This window comes from Rhineura floridana, chromosome 6, assembly GCF_030035675.1.
Source record: "Rhineura floridana isolate rRhiFlo1 chromosome 6, rRhiFlo1.hap2, whole genome shotgun sequence".
NCBI classification, from domain to species: domain Eukaryota; kingdom Metazoa; phylum Chordata; class Lepidosauria; order Squamata; family Rhineuridae; genus Rhineura; species Rhineura floridana.
Window position 1 is genome coordinate 66,945,038 of NC_084485.1, and position 18,910 is coordinate 66,963,947.

The 18,910-nt window shown below is 43.0% G+C and overlaps 1 protein-coding gene across 6 annotated transcripts in view; it reads right to left on the minus strand.

Annotated features, from left to right (window-relative positions):
• The window catches only part of CNTN2 (contactin 2), a 111,492-nt gene that overhangs the window by 42,520 nt on the left and 50,062 nt on the right, over positions 1-18,910 (minus strand). For all 6 annotated transcript variants that reach the window (XM_061632181.1, XM_061632180.1, XM_061632179.1 and 3 more), the window contains 2 exons: positions 2,152-2,296; positions 782-957 (listed from right to left, as the gene is read on the minus strand). In XM_061632181.1, coding sequence (XP_061488165.1) covers positions 782-957; positions 2,152-2,296 — 321 coding nt within the window. The remainder of the gene's footprint in view (positions 1-781; positions 958-2,151; positions 2,297-18,910) is intronic.

Below are 18,910 nucleotides of genomic sequence, written 5' to 3' on the forward strand. Positions count from 1 at the left end.
CCTGCTGGGATGAAAAGCGGGATATAAATTAAATTATAAATAAATAAATAAACTCTCAATGCACCATTACACCATCTTTCTCTTGATCAGTATGATGTCAGTTTTAGTCCATGCTGATGATGCCCAACATTTCGCCCTCACAGTTTTCACATATACCAGAAATATCTGTGCTATGCAGGGGCCGCTCCACTGTCTGCAGAGAGGCAATGTCCAGAGCCATTACCCAGGTGACTGGATCCCTGTTGGGGTTGCCCTTACCATAGGAAAACAAAAGGGATTCACATCTTCACCAGTGTTTCCTCCTATATTTGACCTCCACTGACCTCATCTAAGCTAGGATCCCTTTGGGCAAATAAAAGGGCTAATCCAGTCTCTTTCGATATTTCCCCTAGGCTCTTTCAAATCCCCAGCCTCCCCACATTACCCCATCCCTCTGCTCAACCTGCCCAAGGCAAACTTATACAATCTCCGAGGGCATGTGTCAGTGTATCCATGGGTTGCATTTTGTTAAGTCCTACTGAGAGTAGACCCACTAAAATGAATGAACCTAAGTTAGCCATGTTTATTAAATTCAATGGGTCTACTCTGAATAAGACTAGCATTGAATATTACCCCATGTGTTGGTGCCTCGCTTCCACCCTGGTTGTGTTGATGTGTGCTGTGATACTTCCAGGGAGCCAATGGTGGTGCAGCAATTGACATGGCTCTTCTGTTTTGCTGCTCATGCGGCATTGAATTATTCTGCAGAAAGTCTACTCAAGAATATCAACAGGGGACTTACAGCCAAAGCGAACATAAGTTTCTCTGCTAACTACTGTGCCCATGGAGTTGGATGCCACACACTGGTAGGAGCCAGCATCTTTGGTTTTCACTGGGTTGCTTATCACCAGGTTGCCTCCATTCAGCCTGTAACGGGAATCTGGCTCTATCTTGATCTCTGTGCCATTGATCTTCCACCTGCCAGCACAATGGTATTTTGGTAGGGTGGAAACAGAGCAGAGTCATCACAGCTGCATATTACCATTGCCCTGAATAACAACACACATTGGCATTTATGATGTATACAAACTCTCAATAGGGCCTATTGTAAGACCTGGCTGAATGGTGAACACTGTCTCAGTAGCTGCAAAATCAACCCAGTAATCAGCATGAGGAATGGCTGTGCTCATCTGTATCTAATGCTAAAGAAGATACCAATCTCAGGGATTATTCTAAGAGATAAGACCCTTAGGCTGCATTTTATCACACCAGAAAGTATAGCACTCAGCAGGATTGACCTCAACACCCTCGATTGGGATTGTTTGATGTTGGCTAGGGTTGGGGAAGAATATCCACTAAATAGGACTTAGTATCGGATTGTGGGTGTGGGTGGAAGTGCTGCCTTTTAAAGAGAAGGCAGAAGGCTTATCTCCAGTCTTAGTGCTGTGGTGTTTAATGCTAAGATCAGAGAATCCTCTGCCTAGTCTTTAAGAGCATATCTTCAATCTAATGATCAGATTCTACTCATTAGAACATAGCAGATGTGCCAATGGACCCATTAGTTACGATAAGGTAGCTAATGGTAAAAAACATAAAATGACATGGAATGATTGGCAGATGGGCAGGACTTGCTGGGACAGGCCTGGCAGGCCAGATTGTGGGATGTGGCGGGCCAGATCAAGCTCTTGGGCTGGAGATTTACCACCACTGAGCTGGATCAATCTATACAGGTCAGAATAACAGTGCAATAAGCCCTCTATGTCTAGGGAAATTATACAGCTATTTCATATAACTAAAAAAAAGAGCAATTTTTCTGAGCTCTGGAAAAAACAGAAGCTGAGCAGCGAAACAATGAAACCCACTCCAGATCAGCACACTTAGGCGGCAATCCTACATTTACTTAGCAGAGTAAGCCCATTAAACTCTGTGGGATGTACTCCTGAGTAGATATGTATAGGATTACACTCTTTAAAATCCCATTGATGTCAACTGGAGTTAGGCATGTGCTATCAGAATGTGTTATCCCCCATTTAATTCACTGAATGGTCTGTGAACTGAAGTGCAGGACAAGGTATGTGTCAATTAAAAACAACAACTGGATGTTACACACCTGTGTGCATCACAGCCATAGACTTTCGAAACAAAAACACTGTTAGGAGTGAGATACCTCACCTATAGGTTGCAGGAGGGCTGGCTCGTGCTTGACAGGCCAAAAGTATTTGCTCCTCGGTTGATCCTTCTAGGAAAAGGATGTTACGTGGTTGTTCTTCAAAGACTGGCCCATAGTTCCTCACAGTACTCTCTGTTGGCCACCATACTGTATGAGAATGTGAAAGAAATCTGAAATGCTCAGACTCTGAATACAGAACAGTAGTGGTAACAGACACTCAATCAAAATGACGGCTGCCCTGCATTCCCTAGCATCAGTATTCCACTAAAGAGGTACTATGAAGCGTGAAACCTTACATAACTGTATTTCAACACGCTACTTTATCTACTTTGTATTTCCTATCCTTCAGAACTAACACAGCAACCATAGCACCTTTGCAGTGGTGGTCTCATGGCACAACTCAATCCCAATCCCTTTCCAAACAGGCCTTCAAGACCTTTCTATTTTGATTGGCTTTTTCTTAAAGATGCTGGGCTGGCTTTTAAATGGTTGCTGTTCTCTGTTATAAATAATGTTAAATAGTTTGATCTGGATTGCTGAATTTGTCTGGAGGTATTATATATTGCTGTTTTAATCAATATTTTATACACTTTTTATATATATTAAAATTGCTTTTATGATACTAGTTGTGTTCTGCGTTAAGAGGGCTTTTGTTCTGAAAGGTGGAGTAAAAATACTGAAATAAAAACCAACACCAAACTTTCCTAAATATTGAACTTGCATGGAATTAAATCAGCCTTATAGCAAGCCTCTGTGTTATTTAGAATGCCCCTGTGAAAAAGCCTCAAATGTTGGCCAGTTGAGGGTCTTAGTTAGAGTTGTCAGGTCTTCCTCCAAAGATGGGACCTATGCCTATTCACAAAGGCAAGTTGCAAGGGATTGTCTTAAAATGAGCATCTGCTTTGCCTGCAGAAGGTCCCAGGTTCAATCCCAGGCATCTCCAAGTAGGGCTAGTAGAGATTCCTGCCTGAAATCGTAGCGTGTCTCCGCTAGTCCGTGCAGACCATACTGAGCTAGATGGACCAATGGTCTGACTCAGTATAAGGCAGCTTCTTACAATCCAGCTGCTGAGACGCCCCCTGCTCCCCTGGTGCATTCACTATAGGTGCCCAATTTCCCTGCTTTTTAAAGTTTGATAGAAATATCTGTTGGCTATAGGTACATTCTTAAACCACAAGGTTTTTTGCCTATTAGTGAATAAAGTTACTAATTAGTTACTTCCTGTTCAACTGCTGCAGCCAAGACATTCCTGAACTGACCTTAGTTTGTCCCTGCGCGATGGGAGACTTTAATTACCACTGAACTATGCCCTTCCTTCTAGTTTCCTTCCCACCAGTTAAACCTTGTGTTCTGGGCAGGAGGACAAATACCTCAATCCCTAACATACATTTAAGGGCTATGTTTATATGTCCACTTTGCTTGTGGGTACTCACTCAGGCTTCTATACCCAGATAGAGGGTCAGCACTCAGCAGAGACAAATAGGCTCTCTATTCTTTGTTAGGAAGCAACACTAGTAAAACACCACTAAACAGAAGGTAGGCAAAAGCTACTAACTCACTGATATGGGGGATATTACTGAATATCATATCTGCCTTCACTCAGGTTCATATCCTGCCCCACCCAGCTTTTAGTAATCAAACAAAAAGAAGCTGCTTTATTGACATTTGAATGCCATATTTGTTTAAATGTATAGGATTATGACTGACATATTTCTGTATCATAAGCTTTGCAGGTCCTCAAAACAAAATCTAATTCAGACCTGCCCTGCTTCCAATCATCAGCAAAGATGTGGAAGTGAGGGGTGGGGGCTGAGAAAACAAAACTTCTGTGTTGTGTCCCTGATTCATTGCCATTACCTTGAAACAGACTGTTCTACCACTTGAAACAAAATCCCATCCCAGCTAGTGTGTTTCGTTATGAGATGAGATTAGAACTATGGGCTCCTCCACACGACTGTGTAATCTGCAATGTTATTGCTTTGTGTTATTAATTCACCGTCGTCCATATGACGTTGCAAGCTAGTACGGATTTTTGCATTCACAAATCCGCATTAGAAATACCACTGAAAAACTGATATGCTTTCCTGGAACGATAATCAATCGCATTAATATCTGTGAACTCGGATGCCATGCTCAGAATTTCCTTCACGAGGCATTCCATGGGCATTCCTCCATCATATGCCAAGCCCCATGTCTCCTTCCCCCCTAATAGCCAGCTGCATTTCCAGTACTGCAGTTGCATCCGCTCTCTGTCCATGCCTCCTCCTTTCTTACAGTTCATTCCCGCTTCTGGTACTGAACTGGGGTACTTCCTCCTTCTGGCTTCTGTAACTGTATCACATTAGTGTTTTGTTTTGTTTTTAAAAAACCAACTACTATTTTGCGATCAAACATGAAATCAAATGTTTAGTGAATAATATTTCCACTTAAAAGCTATCTTGTGATATTACGCAACCAATTTATTGAAAACACAGAGTTTAAAGGAGGCGGTTTTTAACTGAGCTTCCTTGGGCTGACGGGTAAAGGGGGGGGGTAAATGAGCAAGCTCTAGTACTTTAATGTGTCATTGATCTTGCAGCTGATCCAGTAGCAGGCAAAGCCTCTCTTTTCCTGCCCAACAGCTGATGGAGATGGGAAGAGGAGCCAAAGAGACCAAAAAGCCAAGCAACCAGATCTCTCTCTCTCTCTGAGCACACACACTATAAATTGTGTTCTTTTCCTTTGAGCCTGAAATGGACTAATCTGGGTTCTTCCTTTGCTAACTTGAAAATGAATGACAGTCAAGCTCTTGCTTTCTCCCATGGTGGGCTGTGGAGGATCTAATGACATTTGGGGGGAGGAGGCATGAAGAGATTTGGTGAGTGCACTGGGCAGAAGGAAAGCCTTTTCAAAATGGTAACAGCAGGAAATAGTGGGGAACACAGAAAGGGATTTCCTCCCAGTTAGACAAATTCAATGGAATCAGAGGTAACCAGCAGCTCCCATCCTTAGCATGCACTATGTTATATGTAACAGCCCAGATGTTTATTTTGCTTGCACTTGGGGGGGTGGGGTCCAATAACTTTGCCTTATTGCACATCCACAAACCTGCGTATGCGTGGGAATGAAAAAAAAAAGATACACGTTCCTGCGCTCTTCTGAAAAAGCACACAAAAAACAAATGACCGTTATGGACCAATCACTGAAAAGGGGTAGACGAAGGGGAGTGGGCAATGCTAAAGCAATTTGGGGGGGGGAAGCCCACACATATGGATGCTTGATAATCAGGTTTTCACAATAATCTGACCACAAACAGGACATGTATGGATCTTGAGGCCACCAATCAAATATGGAAAATATGGATTTTGCAGTTAGGTATAGATGGGCCTTAAGAAGCCAGTAGGTTGGAGGCTCTGAAGTGGTTTTAAAACTGAATTAATAACTATCCCATCAGCCATCCATCTCCTTTCATCATTGCATGATCCACTACAAAACTGTTTAAACATGTTGTTCTTAGAGGCAGGGCCGGTTCTAAAGGGCAGTCAGGTGGGGCACTGGCCCGAGGGCTCCGGAGCTACAGGAGCCCCTGAGAGGCCCCTAAGGGGCCCTCTGCTCCCCTTCCACAATCCCCGGCACCATCCGCGGATCGCAGGGTAGGAGCTTCTGCCTGCCCACCATTCCCTTGCCCCACCCACCTGTCTCCTGCCTTTTAGCATTGTCCTTAATGAAGATGGCGGCTGCGGCTTCCCTAAGGTACTGAAGCCGATGCCGCCATCTTAGTTGATGGCAGAGATGCACACGCATAGCACACACGTGTGCCATTAATAAAGATGGCAGCAGAGGCTTCACCCCTTAGGGAAACTACGGCCGCCATCTTCATTAAGGGCTATGGTAAAAGACAGGAGACAGGTAGGTGGGGGGGCATTGGGGGGCGTGCACGTGCACGCACACGCCGGGACCCAGGGCAAGCTGATGCCCAAGGGCCCCAGCATGCCTGGAGCCGGCCCTGCTTAGAGGCATACTATTTTATGCAAGAGTGACTTCTGACTGGGGAAAGAAAAACCTGCAGGATGAAAGTGCTCAGGCTCACCAGCCCCTTGACTTGAAAATAACTTTGTTATGGGCTAGCCCTTATAAGTTTGTTTTCCTGTTAAAATGTTATTTCCTCTGTAAATGTGTCATAGCTGAACAGTTGCCCCTTATGAAGAGGAGGGCACATTAACCCAGTTTCAGGAGCTGCCTAGGGATTAGCCAATTAGAGATCGCAGCCACCTCATACAGCGTAAGCTAAACCAGTTGTTTTATTATGCATAGTCAGCAGTGACCAATACACATTGGATTATTCCATCCTGGCTTTTAGAAGTAAAGGGTTTTGTCCTTACAATTTGGGCTTCATAGAGCTGCTGCTGGAGATGCCACATCAGAATAAAACTGTGAGAGCATTTGTGTATTTATTTAAACAAATTTATATACCACTTGCCTGCAATAAATTTTCAAAGTGGTTTATAAAAACACACAAAAGAAAACATTGAAAATTACCTTTTTCTACAGACCCTCTGAGGTGTTGAGATCAGCAGAGGGGCCCTTTAGGTAGTTCTGCCACCCTTGGAGAGGCTCAGGAGAGAGCTTTCTCTGTGGTGGCCCCTAAATTGTGGAACTCCCACTCCACCGAGTTATGTCCGGCACCTTCACTGTACAGTTTTAGGTGAATGCTGAAGATTCTCCTTTTTATCCTGGCTTTTGACACCTAAGACATGTATTTTTAGGACACCCTATTTTGGGATTTTAGGTTGTTTTTAAATTGTATTTAATGCGGTATTTTAAAATTGTTATAACCTGCCCTGAGATCTTTGGGTGAAAGGTAGGTAATAAATGAGGATGAGGATGATAGTTAAAAACAGGTATTAAAAATGTCTGCTGCAACTTTGTGGGATTGGTTTCAGTTGATGCGGCCTGATGATGTGGACAAGGTTCTTGTGACGATGCAGCCAGCAATGTGTCCTCTTGACCCTTGCCCTTCTTGGCTTATTAAAGCTTGCTGAGGGGGTTTGACCGAGTGTATCCAGGGTGCGGATTGTGGGAGGGAGTGGTTCCAGCCACCCTGAAAGAGGCGGTGATCAAACAGTTCCTGAAAAAGCCCACCCTGGATCCATTGGTTTGTGACAACTGCTGCCAGGTCGCAAATACCCCCTCCTTAGGGAAGGTGATTGAGAGGGCAGTGACACAGAATTGTAAGTACTCTTGGATGAAACAGATTATCTTGACCCATCCCAGTGTGGGTTCAGGCCTGGTTATGGGACTGAATCGGCCTTGGTCGCCCTGATGATTGACCTTTATTGGGAGGACAGGGGGAGTGCGACCCTGTTACTCTTACTTGATCTCTCAGCGGCCTTTGATACTATTGACCATGTATCCTTCTGAGCTGACTTGGTGAGATGGGTATCGGAGGCACTGTTTTACAGGGTTTCCAATCCTTCCTCCAGGGTAATTTTAAGAGAATAGCATTGAGTGATTTTCTTTCAGCCCCCTGGCAGTTGTGCTGTGGAGTGCCACAGGGTACTATCTTGTTCCCAAAGCTGTTTAACATCTGTATGAAGCCCTTGGGAGCAATCATCAGGAGATTTGGGGCAAGGTGTCAGCAGAATGCTGACGATACCCAGCTCTATTTCTGTTAACCTCTGAATCAGGAGAGGCTATACAAGCCCTGGACTGCTGCTTGGACTCAGTGGTGGGCTGGATGAGGGCCAATAAGCTGAGTCTGAATCCTAACAAGACAGAGACTCTGTGGGTTCGTGGTTCCCGAGTTCAGATAATTGGTCAGTTGCCTGCTTTGGATAGGGTTGTACTCCCTCCAAAAGAGTAGATCCATAGTCTGTGGGTGCTCCTGGATCCATTTTTGTCACTAGAGGCCCAATTGACCTCAGTGGCTAGGAGTGCCTTTTACCAGCTTTGGCTGGTAATACAGCTGCAGCCGTTTCTGTTACTGAGATAACCTGACCACTATTGTCCATGCACTGGTAACCTCCAGGCTGGATTATTGTAATGCGCTCTATGTGGGGCTGCCCTTGAGGCTGGTCTGGAAGCTGCAGCTGGTGCAAAATGTGGTGGCAAGACTGCTCACTGGGGCACGGTATCGCCAACATGTTGCCCCATTGCTGAAAGAATTGCATTGACTGCCCATTAGCTACTGGGCTAAGTTCAGGGTTCTAATTTTGGTGTACAAAGCCCAATATAGCTTGGGACCACGGTATCTGAAAGACTGTCTATCCCTTATATACACAGACAATCACTGCGCTCTGCAGGTGAGGGCCTCCTGCAGATACCATCTTATCAGGAGGTCTGTTGCGCACAACATAGGAAGTGGACCTTTAATGTAGTGGCACCGACACGATTAGACAGGCACCATCTCTGTTATCTTTTCAGTGTCTACTGAAGACCTTCCTCTTTCAACGAGCCTTTTACGTAGAGACCTTATCCCAGTCTGCATCTGTGCTGGAATTGCTTTTAAAGATGTTTTTAAAGCTTTTTTTTGTTTAAAGATGTTTGGTTTCAATATGTTTTTAAAGATGTTTGGTTTTAATATGTTTTAATATCTGTTTTTATTATGTTTTATAGTGTTAGAGTTTTTGTTTGCTGCCTTGGGTTCCTACTGGATGGAAGGATGGGATATAAATTTAAATAATAATAATAATAATAAAAAACATATTCAAAACCTAATTAAAACTAACAATAAACAAAAAACAGACTAAAACACATGTATACATGTCTGAGTAAGCTTGCCTCAACAAAAATGTTTTAAGCAGGTGCCAGAAAGAGTGCAGCGAAGATGTCTGCCTGATGTCAATAGGCAGCGAGTTCCAAAGCATAGTGCTGCCACACCAAAACATCAATTTCTTACACCTGCACAACAAATATTATGTGGGACTTGCAACAGTGCCGATTCTCTGGAGCAAAGTGGTTGAGTGGGCTTATATTGGGTAAGAGGATCCCACAAGTAAGCTGGTCCCATGCTGTTAAGTGCTTTATATGCTAATAGCAACACCTTGAACTTAGCCCCATAGGAAATTGGCAACCAGTACAGATCTCTGCACTGACAAGGTCTTATTCCTGTCAGCAACTGTGCTGTAGTATTCCGCACAAACTGCAGTTTCTGTTTCAAGCACAAGGGAAGCTTCATAGAGTGAATTGCAAAGCTTGACCTACTGTAGGGTTAACATCAGAGAAGAACATAGGATGAGATGAACATAGAAGGCTGCCTTCTGAGCCATTTCTATGCATCCTCTTCCCTCCTATTCTGCATCCCCCTTTGCACACATGCACACCATGATGATATATGTTACTATATCTTTAAGATGAATAGAATCTTAAGATTAAGCCTGTTCAGTTAGAGATGATCCAAGGCCCTCCTCCAGGTGCCTACTCCGAGGGAAGCTGGGAGGATGACAACAAGGGAGAGGGCCTTCTCAGTCGTGGCCCCCAAATTATGGAATGATTTTATTGATGAGGTGCACCTGGCGCCAACACTGTTATCTTTTTGGTGCCAGGCCAAGACTTTCCTCTTCGCCCAGGCATTTTAGCATGTGTTTTTAAATGGTTTTAAAAAAAATTAAATTGTTTTTGTTTTTTGTGTTTTAAAATTTGTATATTTGTTTTTAATGTTTTTAATTGCTGTAAACGGCTCAGAGAGCTTCGGCTATGGGGTGGTATATAAATGTAATAAATAAATAAATGATAGATGTTGCATATATATGGTTGTTTGCTTGTTAATTAAAAAAACCCTGTTCTAAATTATTACATTGCATCTAGAACTTCATGTTGAAGAAATGGTACCAGGTACGGTACCAAGAGTGAAATTCATTGTGCGAAGGTACTATGGAATATTTGAAGGCTCTGTATCCTTTATCTCTCTCACATGAGACAACTGCGGAATGAAAGAGGGAGAAGTTTGAGTACAGGGAGAAAGGAGGGATAATGAAAGAGAAATAAATAGCTGTTTTAAACAACAGAGAGATTTGAGTGAAGCACGGAGGGAGAGACACTGAGAGAAAAATTGTGGCTTTAAACAATGAAAGAGGTTTGAGTGAAGCAGGGATTGAGAGACAGTGAGAAAAAAGGGGGTTTAAAACAACCTCTCAGCGTTCCTCACTTCCCAATCTATCAGGCCTCTCTTGTTCAAACCACTACTTTTCCTCTGTAATTGTGATGAGGCAGTATAAATCCTCCAATGGGGGCTGCTGTGCTCTGGTTTCAAGCAAATCCAGGATTGTCATGCAGCACTATAAATCCTCCAGTGAGGGCTGCATGATGACCCCTTACATTTTTATTCTATGTAAGGAAAGGGATTGGTTGGTTCAACCGTATGGAATACATCAATATGTATGCCAATAATGGACTTTGTTCACCCTCACCAATTTGAGAACTCTGTCCTTTTTCTTGCTTGATTTTTTTGTATTTTGGCAACATCCACACATCCATGTACTGCTTGTGCTGATAATAAAATAGCACTGGATTAATTAAAAATAACAAAAGGATCCTTCCCTTCCTCTTGAGACTTGGAAGAGGTATGCTTATCCTGTCTCAGTTGGATGCGGCTTTGTCCTTGACATTGATGGAGCAGCAGAACAAATAAGGATGCAACATTGACTTAAGGAAGATTGTAATCTGCTAATGACATTCCAGTAACTAAAAGCAGGTGTACTTAAAGCTCAGAGTCATTTGTGGAGCAGTGGGAAGGGCAGGATTCACTGGGCGTACTCAATAAATAGTTCATGATAATTTCAAGGTAATTTGTGTTCAAAAGCCCTGTTTGTTAAACCTTAAGCTTCTGGTTCCAAATGTCAGAGGAATGGGTTAAAAGAAAAGACTGAAGCAAAACTTGGCTAATCTACCGTTTTAATTCCTTGTGAACTCTGCATTCCCTAGCTGTGTCTCCTGTTGCCCTCTTCATATGCCTGTGCAGTAGTCATGGACTGCAAGTTGTCAGATATTGATCATGGAGCGTACAAGATCAGCCAAGTTTGCCCAGCAGAGATTTCAAGGTTTTTGGGTGAAATGACAACATATGATTTTAGAATGATGCAGGTGGAGATGTAGCCCATGAAGTCAGAGAGACAGAATAAATACAGCCACTGCACAGTGTGGTATAAAGTTACATCAGCAGACATCCCAGGATGAATAAAGGGCAGCAAATGCAGTGCTCAAGTCTGCCGCCCTGTGCACTCCTACATTGGAATAAGACTTACTTCTGAGTAAACATCTTGAGGAAGTGTGCTGTAAGATTGCAATCCTATGCAACACTTACTTGGGAGCAAGCCCTGTAGAACACAATTGAACTTCTTAGTAAACATACACAGGATTGCACTGCATGTATCGGTTCTTGCCTGAATGTTGGCATATGGAAAAAGAAGACGGACATGGTTTGTAAGAAAACCAGAACAGCTCTAAAAAAAACCCTCTCACAATGTTAGGCAAATTTTCAGCTAGCTTCACTGTGGAGACGGTTCTGAGGTTTGTTCTTCTGGGCTATTTCCGGACTCAACAATTATTTTGCACTTGGTTTACCATAAAATCTTCTCGCTGCACTACACAAGAGCTTTAGTCCTTTCTAGGCAAAGCTTGCTGGTATTGTAAAGCAAGACAGGGGGTTAAAGGAATTTGTCTGAGGGCAGTAACAATGCTTCCAGTTCTAAACACAGTAGAACAGGTAATCCAGAGAGATCACGATCAATTTATAGAATAATTCATGCTATATTTCTCCAACACTGGCCATCTGTGAGTTTGGGTGGGAGGGCTGGGAAGCAACTGGAGCTCCTTGATTCACCACATGAGGAAAACCTTGTCCAGATATTGGTTTTTCTCTCTGAAAAGACAATCTTGATTTAGGAAACAAGCTCTAGGTATTTTTTTTACAAATCTGGGCTGCATACATACTAACCCACCTGTATCGGATAAATGTAGTTTTTCTCAGTCCGAAATTGTTCATACTCATCCTCAATATGCTGCTTTCAATCTAGATTGATTCTACGTCCTACCATCCACAAGGGTGGATGTGGTTACTTGCTACACATTTGAAAACCCTCTCCTTGATTAGGTTATCCTTGCCTTTTCCTCCCTACACATGCCTCAGATGAATGAAGAAGGAAGTGGTGACTGTGATCTTGGTATACACCTATCCACAACATCATTAGGCAGGTGTGGATACATCCTCTATTGTTGTGTGCACGTAGACTAAATCGCAAACCAACACCATCTTGGGATGGAGCCATTTCTGACTTTCCTTCTACCTTTCCTTGTTCCAGCTCACAGTGAAAAAATTCTACCCTTCAAGCCACTGTTATACTAATCTTTTATGTCATATATTAACAGCCATAAGAAAATGCTCCTGTAGGGCTTTGTAGATGCCTTATCCCTTATGGTCTCTGTTTGAACACATACAAAAAAGTCTTTTAAATTCAGCTGGTTAACAGCAAAACCTAGCATTGCCTTGATGTCACCAACATATGTGGGCCAGACCGGTTTCCACACAGGCTAATTGCCTCCTGAACTAGGCCAGCCACCTTCCCAAGAGACTCACACAACATTTAAAAGGTAATTAGATATTTATAAAGGACATTGAAGCAGCCTCTCTCCAAGATGATGAATTAGCTCCAAGTCATTATCTAATTCTCAGCCATCTGAAATGAAAAGCCTTCCCACTGAGAGATCAACCTTTTAAAGCATAGTCTGAGACATCTAAGACACAGCAATAGCTTGGATTGAATGGAAAATAGAGATTTGTGCATTGGGGTGAAGGATGGCAAATACAACCAATAAGATTGTGACAGTAAAGAGGTAAATGATAATGGAATAAAACCAGCTCTGTGTAAATGAGCACCTCCTCCCAGATTCTGTTCAAATAATAGGGATGTACATCAGCTTTGCGAGTACCCCAAATGATGAGGTGAATCATGGTGATTCAGGGAAGGTTCTCACATTTCTGAGTTGGATTGTATAGTTAATTCACTAATAGGCAAAAAACCTTGTGGTTTAAAAACGTACCTATGGCCAACAGATATTTCTATCAAACTTTAAAAAGCAGGGAAATTGGGCAGCTATAGTGAATGCACCAGGGGAGCAGGAGACCTGACCTCCTCTCTGGGATATTGGACTGCCCTACAAATTTGTCAGAATGCAAACACAATTTGGGTTGGTTTTTCACAGTCCAATCCACTTGATGTGTAGCTTGCAAGAATTTGGTAACATGTGCCTGTAAAGGTTAAAAACATTATTAAAGAATACATATTAAAAGCAATTGTAACAGAGACGCAGACTGGGATAGGTCTCAACTTAAAAGGCTTGTTTAAAGAGGAAAAGTCTTCAAAAGGCGCCAAAAAGATAGCAGAGAGCAAAAGGAAACATTGTGAACAGTATCATGGCTTTTCAGCATTTCCCCCACCTTTTTATTCTACAGCAGGCACATGTAGCCTCCTACCCAAATTTAAGCCAAAGCTGTCCCTGGCCACATCCACACCAAGCCTTTATTTCACTTTTGACAGTCATGGCTTCTCCCAAAGAATCCTGGGAAGTGTAGTTAGTGCTGAGAGTTGCTAGGAGACGCCTTGTTCCCCTCACAGACCTTCAATCAGAGTGGCTGACTGTTAAACCAGTCTGGCCACTGAAGCTCTGTCAGTGGAATAGCAGTCTCCTCTCAGCACCCTTCACAAGCTACACTTCCCAGGATTCTCTGAGGGAAGCCATGTCTGTCTCAAGTGAAATCAAAGTCTGGTGTGGGTGTGGCCCCCTGATTCGCCAAGCCCAGCAGCTGTGAGGCTTTAAAACACTGACAGTTGGTTTTTACTGAGCATGCCCTGCGTTATCATAGGCTTCCAGCCAAAACTTCTTAAATTAATAAAAAATCAGCCAGGCATTTTTTTTTAACTTTTAAACTGCAGAAGATGAAGGTCAGCGTATGGGGCAAGGTCAGTATTAGGATTACAGGTACTCTGTGAACATGGCTGATTTTTAATGAATTTCAACAGATTATGAGAACTCTCAGAAAAAAGTCCAAAAGGGCTCTGAAGTTTTTTCTCTCTTTTTAGACTTTGAACTCTCTATTCTCTCTGACTGTTTTGTGTATCACCATGAAAATTGACAGGGTTGTTAAGCAAGCGTTTCTGAGTTCAGTACTATATGTTTTGTAAGGTTTTCTTTTGAAATGAGCTTATGGGAAGCATCAGAATGGCATGGGGGTATTTTCAATTTAACATTGCGGAATGTGAAAAATCCACGCTGGCTATAGTATACAGCCAGTCTCGTGGCTGCATAATAAGGTGCCTCAAGGTGGATAAGGAACTTCCTAAGCTTCTGAGTGGCCCCATGGCCTTGATTCTCCAAAAAAGAAAAAAAATGGCTATTCCCCCCCCCCCCAAATAATGAAACCCAGCTGACGGGAAACGCCCAGAGTTTGAGAGGGGAGAAGTGGACAGAACTTTCATTTGATGGACAGGTCTAGCTTTTCATCCCTTGCGTGGGATCGAAACCCAAGTATGCCGAGAAGATCCGTGGACTCGCCAGGTATGCTGTCTACCAGGAGGATGGATTAGAGATGTGACGGAAAGGTTGCCATCACTCATCAAGCCCACCAACAGGCATCCCTTTCTCCTCATCCATGTGGGAACAAATGACACTGTCAAACGGAGCTTTGAAGAAATTACATCAGACTTTGAAGCTCTGGGAAGGAAACTCAAGGACATTGGGGCCCAGATAGTTTTTTCATCCATCCTTCCAGTACTTAGAAGAGGAGTAGAAAGGGAAAGAAAAATACTCCATGTGAATGAATGGCTACGAAGGTGGTGCGGACATGAGAGATTTGGATTCTGGGACCATGGGCTATGGTTCCTGGAAGATGGACTGCTGGCAAGTGATGAGTTGCATCTCACAAGGACTGGGAAGAATGTGTTTGGACACAGCATGGAGAAGTTCATCAGGAGGGCTTTAAACTGAATCCCAAAGGGGAGGGAGATGTAAACTTGGTGGTAACGACTGATGAAGGCTTATGCACAGTAGCGGGACCAAAGAGATTGGCTCTAGTAGGGCCCAGTAACAGCCCTCAGAAAAATGTAGTAAGGAAACCAAGCCATAAATCACATGGTCTTTGATGTCTGTATACTAATGTGCAGAGCATGGGAAACAAGCAGGACGAACTTGAACTCTTAATACAGGAGGGCAATTACGACTTGATAGGTATAACTGAAACTTGGTGGGATGACTCCCATGACTGGAATACAGCAATTGAAGGATACAACTTGTTCAAGAAGAATAGAAGGAATAAAAAGGGAGGTGGAGTTGCACTATATGTTAAAAATATATATCTGTGCACAGAAATACAGGAAGATGAGCTTGGTAGCTCCACCGAGAGTATCTGGATTAAAATTAATGGGGCAAGTAACAAAAGGAATGTGGTGCTTGGAATCTACTACCGACCACCCAATCAAGGAGAAGATGAGAATGTAACTTTTGAAAAGCAAATTGACAATGTTTTGAGGAGGCATGATGTAGTAGTAATGGGGGATTTTAATTATCCCGATATCTGTTGGGAGACAAATTCTGCCAAACATGGCCCCTCCAAGAAATTTCTGACTTGTGTTGGAGATAACTTCCTCCTACAGAAAGTAGAGGAAGGAACCAGAGGATCAGCTATCCTGGACTTGATTCTAACCAACAGAGATGATTTGGTGGATGAAGTGGCAGTTACGGGAACTCTGGGGGAAAGTGACCACACCATACATGAATTCTTGATTTTAACAGAAGCAAAAGCTGAGAGTAGCCAGACGCGCACCCTGGACTTCAGGAAAGCTGATTTTAATAAACTCAGAACAATTGTAAGTACAGTTCCATGGCAAGCCACCCTAATGAGAAAAGGAGTCGAAGATGGGTGGCAGTTTCTAAAAAAGGAAATTCTAAAAGTAAAATGGCAAGCAATTCGAACAAGGAAAAAAGGGGGGAAACAGCAGAAAAAGCCTATGTGGCTTCAGAAAAAGCTTAGAGATGACCTGAAAACAAAAAAGGCCACATACGGGAAGCAGAAAGAAGGCCAGGCCACAAAGGAAGAGTACAGGCAGGTATCACGGACTTGCCGGGATGGTGTAAGGAAGGCTAAAGCTGAGAATGAGCTGAGGCTAGCGAGGGATGCTAAAAGCAACAAAAAAGCTTTCTTCAGGTATGTCCATAGTAAAAGAGAAAAGAAATGGTGGCACAGCTACTCAACAAGGATGGCAAAATGATAACAGATGACAAAGAAAAGGCAGAAGTGCTCAATTCCTACTTTGGCCCAGTCTTCTCCTAAAAAAGGGTCTATGACCCTCCCGGGAAACATGAAGTTGAAGGGTCAGGATTGGACCTTGAGATTGATAGATGAATGGTCAAGGAATACCTAATCACTTTGAACGAGTTCAAATCAGCAGGACCTGATAAACTGCATCCTAGAGTATTGAAGGAACTGGCTGAAGAACTCTCAGAACTGCTGTCTATTATCTTTGTGAAATCATGGAGGACCGGTGAAGTGCCGGATGACTGGAGGAGAGCTAATGTTGTCCGTATCTTCAAAAAGGGCAAGAAGGAGGAACCGGGGAACTACAGACCAGTCAGCCTAACATCAAGCCCTGGAAAAATTCTAGAGCAGATTATAAAGCAGTCAATCTGTAAGCACCTTGAAAGCAATGCAGTGATTACTAGGAGCCAATATGGATTTATGAAGAACAAATCCTGCCAAACTAATCTCATCTCATTTTTTGATCGGGTAACCTCCCTTGTAGACTGTGGGAATGCTGTGGACATAATATATCTCGACTTCTGCAAAGCTTTTGACAAAGTGCTGCCCCATGATATTCTGATTAGCAGGCTAGCTAAATGTGGGCTGGATGGAACAATTATCAGATGGATCCACAGTTGGCTCCAGAATCGTACTCAAAGAGTGCTTATCAATGGTTCCTTCTCAAACAGGGCAGAAGTAATGAGTGGGGTACCACAGTGCTCGGTCCTGGGCCCAGTGCTCTTTAACATTTTTATTAACAACTTGGATGAGGAGGTACAAAGCATGCTTATCAAATTTGCAGATGATACAAAATTGGGGGGCATAGCTAATACCATGGAAGACAGAAACAAAATTGAAAGGGATCTTGATAGGCTGGAGCATTGGGCTGAAAACAACAAAATGAAATTCAACAGGGATAAATGCAAAGTTCTACACTTAGGAACAAGAAACCAAATGCACAGTCATAAGATGGGGGATACTTGGCTCAGCAGTACAACATGTGAGAAGGATCTTGGAATTGCTGTTGATCACAAGCTGAATATGAGCCAACAGTGTGATATGGCTGCAAAAAAGGCAAATGCTATATTAGGCTGCATTAACAGAAGTAGAGTTTCCAAATCGCGTGAAGTACTAGTTCCCCTCTATTCAGCACTGGTTAGGCCTCATCTTGAATACTGCGTCCAGTTCTGGTCTCCGCACTTCAAGAAGGATGCAGACAAACTGGAATGGGTTCAGAGGAGGGCAACAAAGATGATCAGGGGACTGGAAACCAAGCCCTATGAGGAGAGACTGAAAGAACTGGGCATGTTTAGCCTGGAGAAGAGAAGACTGAGGGGAGATATGATAGCACTCTTCAAGTACGTGAAAGGTTGTCACATAGAGGAGGGCCGGGATCTCTTCTCGATCGTCCCAGAGTGCAGGACACGGAATAATGGGCTCAAGTTGCAGGAAGCCAGATTTTGACTTAACATCAGGAAAAACTTCCTAACAGAGCCATACGACAATGGAACCAATTAGCTAGAGAGGTAGTGGGCTCTCCGACACTGGAGGCATTCAAGAGGCAGCTGCACAGCCATCTGTCGGGAGTGCTTGGATTTGGATTCCTGCATTGAGCAAGGGGTTGGACTTGATGGCCTTGTAGGCCCCTTCCAACTCTACTATTCTATGATTCTATGAAAGTGAATTATTTCCCCAGGGTACTCCAATCACAGTGATTTGGGAGAGGGATTAAAAACAGTGCTTCTCTTTCACATGGATCTATCCCTTCTTCTGTGCACATAAAGGAGAGATTTCCATTGTATTCCCAAAAATCCATCAGAGGGTTTATGTCCACCCCACCAATGACCCTTGGGATACCAGGGTTCTTGCTCTGAGGTGACATTTTTTCCACCCCAGTTTACTGGTTTCCCCCCACCTCCTTCCCCTATACAAGTCCATGGCCGGGACGTGCTAGAATTCTCCTCAGTTTGGATTTGGTACTGAGATTTCCATTAATTTGCTAATTCACTATTGTTGCAGATTGGATTTTGATGTAATGATTTTCCACAGCTATTTTTGGGAATGAATTTTAAAAAAACAACTTGCATCTAAAATATTGATATCAATATTGATGCTTTCATTGCTATTTTCTTCAATTCATTGATATTTCCTTTAATTTATCAACATTTCCTTTCAAAATATACATATTTCAAAATATCGATATCCTTTAAAATCAATATTTTTTCCGAGTGGCTTATGGACAAATAAGAGCTTGGAAAAGTTACTTTTTTGAACTACAACTCCATCAGCCACAGCCAGTATGGCCACTGGATTGGGCTGATGGGAGTTGTAGTTCAAAAAAGTAACTTTTCCAAGCTCTGCAAATAACAACTTGAATCGATACCAGCCTGTTAGGTGAACAGAATGTTTTTGTACCGGTACCAGCCAACGGATCCCATCCCTAGTCAATGGATAGATCTCTCTCTCCTAAGAAGAAGAGACTGTATTCCCCC